This window comes from Morone saxatilis, unplaced genomic scaffold, assembly GCF_004916995.1.
Source record: "Morone saxatilis isolate NCDOM2014 unplaced genomic scaffold, NCSU_SB_2.0 Contig4, whole genome shotgun sequence".
Taxonomy (NCBI): domain Eukaryota; kingdom Metazoa; phylum Chordata; class Actinopteri; family Moronidae; genus Morone; species Morone saxatilis.
The window spans coordinates 12,582,800-12,592,181 of NW_023339984.1; the positions used below are offsets into that span (position 1 = coordinate 12,582,800).

At 40.9% G+C, this 9,382-nt stretch overlaps 1 protein-coding gene across 1 annotated transcript in view; it reads left to right on the plus strand.

Annotated features, from left to right (window-relative positions):
• Nucleotides 1-330: 330 nt before the first annotated feature.
• Nucleotides 331-9,382, plus strand: part of vax2 (ventral anterior homeobox 2) — a 24,110-nt gene continuing 15,058 nt past the window's right edge. The window contains exons 1-2 of the mRNA XM_035675521.1: nt 331-1,378; nt 5,897-6,084. Of these exons, the coding sequence (XP_035531414.1) occupies nt 1,144-1,378; nt 5,897-6,084 (423 nt within the window). The 5' untranslated portion in view covers nt 331-1,143. The remainder of the gene's footprint in view (nt 1,379-5,896; nt 6,085-9,382) is intronic.

A 9,382-nucleotide genomic window follows, 5' to 3' on the forward strand; every position in this document is an offset into this window, starting at 1 on the left:
GTGTGTGTGTGTGTAAGAGGGGTGGGTGAGGGGGGAGAGACCGGGCAGCGCTTGGCTGTTTCCAGAGCGGAATCGCGCACACAAACCATCGTCTCATGTCTCCGTGCCTGATCCCGGTCTGCAAGCGCCGCTCATCCTCTTGTCAAAACGTGCCTCTGCCGGCGGACCAATCGGCGACGACTCTGCGTGGACAGGAAATGACGCGCGGGCTTCCTGCCTCTGTAAAGTCTACCGTGTCACCACAAATATTATCCACACACCAGCAGCATCTCTCCTCTGTTCGTGTAGGCAGGGTGCAGCAGCCGCCCCGCTCAGACGTGGTGCCTCGGCTGTAAAGCAAATTATACAAACAAAGAGTGCTCCAGACTTTTTATTTGTGAGCCAATGTGACCACGTCCCCATTTCCCGACAGTTCCCCTTCCTGCAGGGTTTCAACACTGACATCTTTTCTTGTGGGCTCTCCAAAAGCAGAAGACCACCGACCCCCCCACCCTTTTATGTGGCCATCTCACCACCAACAACACTCAATCACGGATCCGCAGACGCAGTCCTCCATCTGACCGGGGCTGAAGTAACAGGCTGCTGCTTTGGACAAACCAGGAGAAACTTTGTTCCCTGGCTTGTGCACGGTGAACTGTGACCGCAGTGCTGCTGTGTGAGGTGTTTTTTAAATTTTTTGTGTGTGTGTGCGCCGCCTCTCACTTTATTTCTACGTGGGTGAGCAGTGTGTACTTGTGTTTGTGGCACCTCCCCGCTCCTCCATAGATCTGGTTGCCCCCTTGTACCTTTCAGGCTGCACCATGCATTTCTCCTGCACCTCCTGGCTGCTATAGTTAGAGCAGGATCCCGAGGTTCCCCCCCTTCCACCCACCTCCCCCAAAGCCGACTCTCCCTCTTGCCTTGGTTTGGACTCCGGACCGCGCGTCATGCCGCGACACCTGAAGCGCACCCCGGTCCCGTTGCAGGACCGCATGGTTCCTTTGTAACTGGATCTACTTTTTTTTTTTTTGGAGGGAGAGGAGGGCATGCTCTCCTCGTCTCTGGAGAACACTTGCAAAGAGGAGAAGAAAGTAGGAAGACGAGGGTGAGCAGCAGTTGCAGACGTAGGGAGAGATCATCTTAGAGAGTGTAACTTACTTGTAGATGTTTGATCAGGCCACGACTATGGGCGATGGGAACCACCGCTGTGGACCCAATCCGCTGTGTCCGGACCGGATGGAGACAAAGTGCCGCGCCGAGATAGGGAGCCGGTCCCCGGTTCAGAGCTCCACCGACACTCCGGGGACATCAGCCTCTACCCCGACGTCCTCCAGCGAAGACGGACACGACAAACTTTTGGGAGTGGACCCTGACTACTGTCGGAGGATATTAGTAAGGGGTAAGTGAACGAATACGAACCAAACACTGATTTATTCTGTGCGTAAAACTAATCCTGAGACTGGGGATCTGTCAGTGACCTGGAATTGTGACTATTTTAACACACTGCTGTACAACACTAGTTATCCTTAGTCTTGCCCGAGAGACACTTTTAGCTAAACACACACTGTATTGACAGTCACAGCAATAACAAGAATAAAAGAACAAAAAAATGAGCTATAACATTAAAAAACGTCATATATGTCATATATAATATACTGAAAGAAGGCAGGCATTTGTCTATTTAAACCCAAAAGTGTCTAAAACTTGGACTGAACAGGACTTACATTTCTAAACAAAGTGGTCAACAATACCAAACCTCTGGTGGACTCTGGTAACAATAGCCTACTTTCAATTCCGTGATACCTAAATTATTGTTACACCAGGCCACACCTGCAAGTATTAATTCCCAAATAAAAATGATATCACAATATAAAATTAAATCGGTCTGAATAGGATTGTTTGTCCCAGGCTGTATCAGCTGTGACAACTCCCTTTTTGTTCATTATTAAGTCTATTGGTCAGATCAATAGTCAAAACAATGGCTGAACCTAGTAGATGAAATATTGGCTCATTATTTTTCTCACATATGCAGTGAATACCTTCTCCATAACACATCATCTCTGTGTGGAGGTTTAAATGAAAAACAAAAGGAAAACGTTTGAACTGTTGAGGATAATCAGGTGAAATTCACTCCTCGAGGCTGTTGAGTCTTTTATCAACAAAGGAGCAGATAGAAAACAACATAACGCAGCTCTCCATTAAACAGCTTCTATAAAGCGGTGTGTGTGTGTGTGTGTGTGTGTGTGTGTGCTGTCAGTGATTTCAGTCTTTGTGTGCCAACGTTATGTTCATGAACGTCAGAATAATATTTAATTTAATATTATTCTGGGTGTCCACACCCTCCTGCAGGAGGCCAGCTGCCTCTGAGCAAGACTGAGACTTCTTTAAAAAATCCAGATAATTAAGATGAAAATACTGAAAACATAAACTCTCTTAAAATAGAATTTTAAAAATCTGTTTTAATTTGTTTATTTATTTTTGAGTTCTGTATTATTAGGTTTAGGTGGTGTTACAGTCCCTTTTAGTAGCCCAAAACATTTGTGTTTGATTTATGTTTGCACGTTAAATTATAGAAATATAAGACATAAACCACTTTATTTGTCATTGTAGGCCTACAACTAAATGTTGTTTGCTAAGTCTCTGACCAGCAGCAGCAAAATAAATTATTTACCTAAATAAAGTTAAAGAACTATAAATAAATAAATCAATAAATAAATAAATCAATAAGCTAATAAATATGAATATGAAGAGGTAGTTTCGTTCCACTGTATATTTAAAGGATTAAAGGCTCTTGGGTGAGCAGGTACACAGTGACTAAAGTCTAACAGTGAAGTATAAACATGTATAAAATATATTGCACCAACATAATTAAAACATTAAATTGTTCAGTAAATGTGTGTTATATGTTTGCAGGGAAGGGTTCCAATAACATAAAGAATAACACATACATCTGTCTCGTTATTTGATTTTTGTAATTATTATGTCCGAACATAAATAAAGAATAAAGACTTGTATAACCTCAGTGAGGAAAAATAATAATAATAATAATTTAAAATGCATTATGTGGAATATTTGGAGTCATTGTGAAGTTTCCTACATGAGGGATTTTTGTTTAAATGCTTACCAAGAACAAAAAGTCAACACGCTTCCCTCCCATTCAGAATCTCATAAAGAAAAAGGCTCAAATTAAATTGCAACTAGTATTTTTGTGCAGGATTTTTCTTGTGTGTGTGTGTGACTGTTTGCTGAGGACAGAATCAATATGTCGGCCTATCAATTCTCGGTTATAGGCTGCGGATGTTATGGCTGCTGGTTGGTTTTCTTTCTATTGAACGTTTAGTCGCGTCTCTTCCGCACAGCAGCAGCTCTTCTAAACGGAGAACAATAAAATAAAATGTAGTAACCAGAGCGATTTTAAATAGTAAACGATGGATCCGGAGAAAGAAAAATGGCGAAAGGGAGATAAATGATATACGTGGATGCAGGTAAAAAAATATAAATACATCTAAAACAACCGGAGCGTCGATCACTTCCAGTATAAATAGAGGTCTGTAATGGTAATGTGTACGTTTAGTATTATAGATATATTGATTAATAGACTGCTTCTTTACTGCTGATCACATCCTTATGTTTTCTATGTGAGATTTGGCAGGCAGGAGTTCATATACTCTGTGTAAAAGCCTCAGAATCATCTGATAAACATGCGGTCATTACGCTGCGTTAATGGAGGAAGTGGCCTGCAGAAGGTCAGGAGGGGGTGTGAGCCGGTTTTTTTTTTTTTTTTGGTGGAGGTACTGTAGAGTTTTTACTGAGCGAGCGACGCCTGCAGTGTCAGGGTTTGTTTTTGGAGCTGAGTCTGGATGCTCGGGCTTTTCCGCAGAGAGGCCGGGGTCACCGAGAGGTCAGCAGGTCTGCGTAAAGCCGCTGGTTTCCCTCCTCTGCTCGCAAATGTTTCCATCACAGTTACTGTTGTTATTTTCTCTCTCTCTCTCTCTCTTCTTTTGGGGCCAGAAAATGTGTAAACACACTCTGCTGTATGTCTGGAGAGAAGGAGGGGGGTTTCTAGCATCTCTCTGGTGCAGACCCTCACTTGGCTGGCGACACATTACGCAAAGTCATTATGCGTGCGTAAAGATGGAGAGCTCTCAGGCTCGTTTCATTACGTAGCCCAGGCTTGTAGGCTAACCAAACAATTAAGAATAACTTCCTATAACACCGAGAATGGAATAACTGTTTAATACAGATCAGGGACTTAGGAATTTACTGGGTTTCATTAACTGTGTTAATTCCTCTGCTGTAGCAAAAACAGCCCACGGTTTTTTCTTTTACGCACTGATTCTTATTCATTTACAAATGTTTTATTTATCTCTTCTTTATCACGCTTTAAAAGTACGTTAATCCAAGGGGAGATATACCTTTTACAGCAGGTTCAATTTGCCTTTATAGCCAAAAAATAAAATAAATAATAAATAATAATAATAATTCAACTGTTTTGGTTGTTCTAGGCAGTGGCCTTTCTATAGAAACACTATAGATTACTCGGTTCAATCAGTTTTGTTTCATATTTAATTCAGGGCTCTTCATATTTTATTGGATTGCATATTTTATGACTTGAAAATCTTGGACAAAGAGGAGGTGTTGTCTGGCCTGCGCTTCCATTGAACGTGATAAATACGAACAAATATTCTCGTCTAATACACAAAGGGTTTTATACCGAGGAGAAACACGCCTGTAAAAAAACACAACATTTTTCGCTCGCAGCAAAATTAAAACAACGAATTGTGATTTATTTTTATTTTTTTAAACAGTATACACAATATCCTGAGGGCTTCTGGATCCAGGGCGGGGTGTAATGACTGACTGACTGACCCTCCCCATCCAGGATATCTCTCTAATATATTAATTAACCTTTTAATATATGTTGTTTTTATTTGTATTATATTTAAATGAGTTCTGATTTTACAACAATAAATAAAATGCAAAATAACACCAATAAGACGGACACGGCTAACCAAAGAAAATAAAAGATAAGTCCCCTATTTAATGATAGTTTGTCCCATGAACCCACACACTATGTTGTTGTTGTTGTTGTGGATAATGACGCACAGCCTTGGAGTTGAAAGTGAAGCTTTTAAATTATTCTCTAAGTAGTTTGGAGTGAATTAAATGTCACGTAGACAAGTAAAGCTATGCTCATCAGCACTTAAAAGCCCGAAATAACCAGGACAGATATTCAGTGCCTCTAGCCCCCAAACTGGGCGGAATTCCCCGTGTGCATATTTTCATCACCCTCTATTTCTGACTGAGTCTCCAATAAAGTATCCGAGATGCAATGGAGTCGATTGAATGATTTTAATTTGACTTCTAGTTCCTGGAAACACGAGACATTTTCATATTTTAGCACGCAAAAACTGACGCAGCTTGCGTGTACAGTCACGTGGACTAACATTGCGTCATTTACGCGTTTGAGTTGCGGACATTGATCTCAGTCAACAACATTTCCCACAAATATTCAAAAAAAAATTCCTAAATATGGATTACAGACCATGATGTGGGCCAATATTAAGAGCCATCACACACCCTGGGGTTGAAGCACAGTCACAGTTTAGCCCCGTTATTTATGACAACAAGGCCTTTCTTTCGTCCTCGTCTTAAAAATAACACATATGACGCTTGTTTTACTCAAAGACACACAGACGCGCATCCATCCATTTTATTCTCTCTCTAAAGCCATATTACATCAGTTTGGCACCATGGAGGCCTGTTTCACTCCAAGCCTTTAAAGAAAGGTGTGCGACTCAATAATAATACTCTCAGGTGTGAACTGCTAATAGCTGTCGTTGCATTCGCTCACAAAACGTTTGTTTGTTGTGTTTTTATTTATTTATCTATTTATTTATTTTTAAATTCTGGACAGACGCCAAAGGCACCATCCGGGAGATCGTCCTGCCGAAAGGCCTCGACCTGGACCGGCCCAAGCGCACGCGGACCTCCTTCACGGCCGAACAGCTGTATCGGCTCGAGCTCGAGTTCCAGCGGTGCCAGTACGTCGTGGGCCGCGAGCGCACCGAGCTCGCGAGGCAGCTGAATCTGTCCGAGACTCAGGTAAGAGCAGGTGTTGTCTCAAGTCATTGGGAAATGCGAATGTTTGGCGCAAATGGTGCCAATAGTCCATTTGTAGGATACATACATTATTGTGCAAGACAGCCGAGCTAGTAGCCTAGCAACCGGGCCTTAGCATGGCATTTAGCACGTTTTTATTAATTCATAAAGTAGGCCTTGTTGGTATCTATTTGTTTTATGTATTATTGTAGCCAAAGTCAGTGTTTTAGGTCATTTCGTTTTACGTTTGCCAAATATTTCAACATAATTTGGTCACATGTGCGTTTGGGGCCTTTTTAATTGGCTCCTTGGTCCAATCAGAGGAGGAAGGGTAGAAGAGCTGCCCCGCCCAAACACACTGTCCAGCTGGCTTCTTAAATGGGTATATCCGGGGCCAAATCCAGTGTGTTTGCAATCCGACACAAATTTTAATTCAGATGTAAACTCCACACACACACACACACATACACACACCCATACACACACAGACAGACAGAAAAAGCCTCCCATAATGGCCCGGGGGTGTGTGCACGCTCCAATAAAGGCCTTAAATAAGCACGAAGCCTATGGCCTTACAGGGCTATAGTATATTCGTACATTGTGTTGACTGACATTTTAAAAAACGTTACATTTCCTCCACATTCAGATACAAATAGGAGCGTATTTAAAACACAGTTCCAATGAATACAACACCACAGCCAACATCTCTCTGACTGACACAAAAATCAACATTATCTGTCTCATTTTCCATCATGGGACTGTTGGATTCAGCTGCGCACAGTATCTGAGTGTGTGTGTGTGTGTGTGTGTGTGTGTGACAGAAGGAGCACCCTTCATGCGTAATGGTTGGCGTCTGATATTGTTACATCTTGGAAAGCAGAATATCCTTTACTCATCATCACAGTTTATTTGGGTTTTAGATGAATTAAAAATAGAAATAAACGCCTCTCAGCAGCAACAATCCTCGGAACATTTTGTCTTCTGCATTTGTGTGTTTGCGTGGAAAGAAACTGGCACGTTGCTGCCCGGTACATCGGTCCCTGTCGGTTCACTCCTCTGAACACTGCAGACATTTCCTGGCCACTCGCTCACCTAAACCCCGCGCGCTTCATTCAAACCTTCCCGCAGCACCACGAGCCCAACCCCTCTGTGTTTATTATGTGCGTCACCACGTACACACGGTCTGTGTGAGGGGCCACACAACACCGCCTATTTAAATGCGTAACTGTGAATTTCTCTTTTTTAAAAAGAAGTGTGTTTGAAGGCCAACCTTTTTAATTGGTTGTTTACCTACTGAGTATAAAAAAAGGGTTGCACAATATCACGGCACAAACTATTGAAGCAAATCTTAACAAGAAATTGAATTTAGCCAACACACTCTGTTAATAGTATAATAAATAAATTGGTGCGTGCTGTAAATTCATGTGGAAAGCGTAAATCTTGTCATATTTAAAGTCCTATTTTACCCAATGTGGGTTTATGAAAGACTCTTATTCACTTACTCAATATTCAATTGTCGACAGAAACCTTGCCTACAGTTCATTAAAGCTACTATTAGAGCCATAACCTTCAAGTACAGATCGAAGTTAATATCAGAATACATGTCTTGTGTGTGCTGCATCTTCCCAGTAAAAAAAAAAAAGAGGGAAAGTCTGGAGACACCGATGATAAAAGGAGGCAGTTATGTGATAGACTGTTAAAAAAAAGTCCCCAAAACGTTGAAAATAAACCCACAAAGTCACAGAATTAAAGTAGGTACTTGAATTTTATTTTGCAACAATATGTGGAAATACACAGCAGGAAGTTTGCATCACTTCTTAAAAAACAAACAAACACTTTATTGCGGGAACTTTACGCATCACCACTGTGGCTCTACCACACTAACCTTAATATGTAACCACAGAAAACACGCACTCAAACATAGAGGTGGTGGGAAGGAAGTGTGTGTGTGTGTGGATTTGGGAACACAGAGCAGCCACTGTGTCCCTCATTAGTGCTGACACTAGGGGTGTTAATGGGAGGGCCTCAGCTTCCTGCTGCTGCTGCTGAGGAGACGCAGGGCAGCAGATGATTGGCTGAATGAAACCGTCTGAAAACTGTCCTGACCTTCAAGCGAGAACAAAATGTAAATAATAAAAGTGTCCGCAGTAATGGCGTAGAAATATTAAAACCCTTTGCTCTGAAATTTCTTAATGCTGTGCGCTATTGAAGCAGCTTTTAAGCGTGATCGAAAGGCTTTTAGTTGGCATTAGTGGAGTTTTTTCTTCTTCTCTTATTGTTACCTTCCTTTCTATTTGTGGCGTTTGCATATTTTTAAGCAAATGCGCCTTTCAAGGCTGGTCACGAAAAGGAAAGATGGAAGTTTTTAAGGTCTTTTTAAGCGAGTTGTTTGGGCTGTTTTTCTGGTTTTCAGGGGACTTACTGTGTTTGTTGATTCTTTCACAGGTCTCCAGCAACTAATTTAATTTTTATCTCCAAATTAAAGACCGCTGGGTTTAAAAGCAGCTCCATTAAAGTGTGTTCTTTCTCTATCTATCTATCTATCTATCCTAATTATTATTCTATCTATCCTATCTATCTAGTCTATCTATTCTATCTATCTATCCAACCTTTTCTCTCCTCGGAATAACTGTAATAAGGTTCGTTTTTAGATACAAAGTCGAGTTTTGGGGCTTTTTTTCGATGTTTTTTTCGAGCACAAACACCTTTTTTAAGTTTTTGGGGAAATCAGTAAAAAGTGCAATTTAAATACTTAATTGTTAACCTGGTGAAATGACGACATTTCGGTTTCAGTAAATAAGATTAAAATTCAGCTGTGTGTGTGTCTGTCAGTGGCGTTAATAAATCTGCGCATTTTAATAGAACATAGCTACTTAACACAAACTGTGGGCCTTTTTAAATGATTAATTTCGTTGCGTTAATCTCGCATTAAACACAATATTAAAAATTAAACATGGATTTTTAAGAAAATACGTTAAAGTCAACTAAATTTTACTTGTTTTGAATTAAAATCACAAACAAGATATGAACTTTATAGCAAAAAGTCTCCCAGCAACCTAAAACCCCGATTAACACGATTACTCTTAACTTTTATTATAAACTTGTGTAAACGAGACACTCATCTTCATCTGTGACTGAAACACAAATACTAATTACATTAATATGGGAGGTTGGATCGTTAAGTGTTTTTTAACAATGTTTGGGGATTTGGTCATTGACCCATGGCCTAACTCCAATTAGTTTGGTCAGGTATTCAAACTCATCACGCAATGAGGCAGCAGACATTGGAAACACACACACA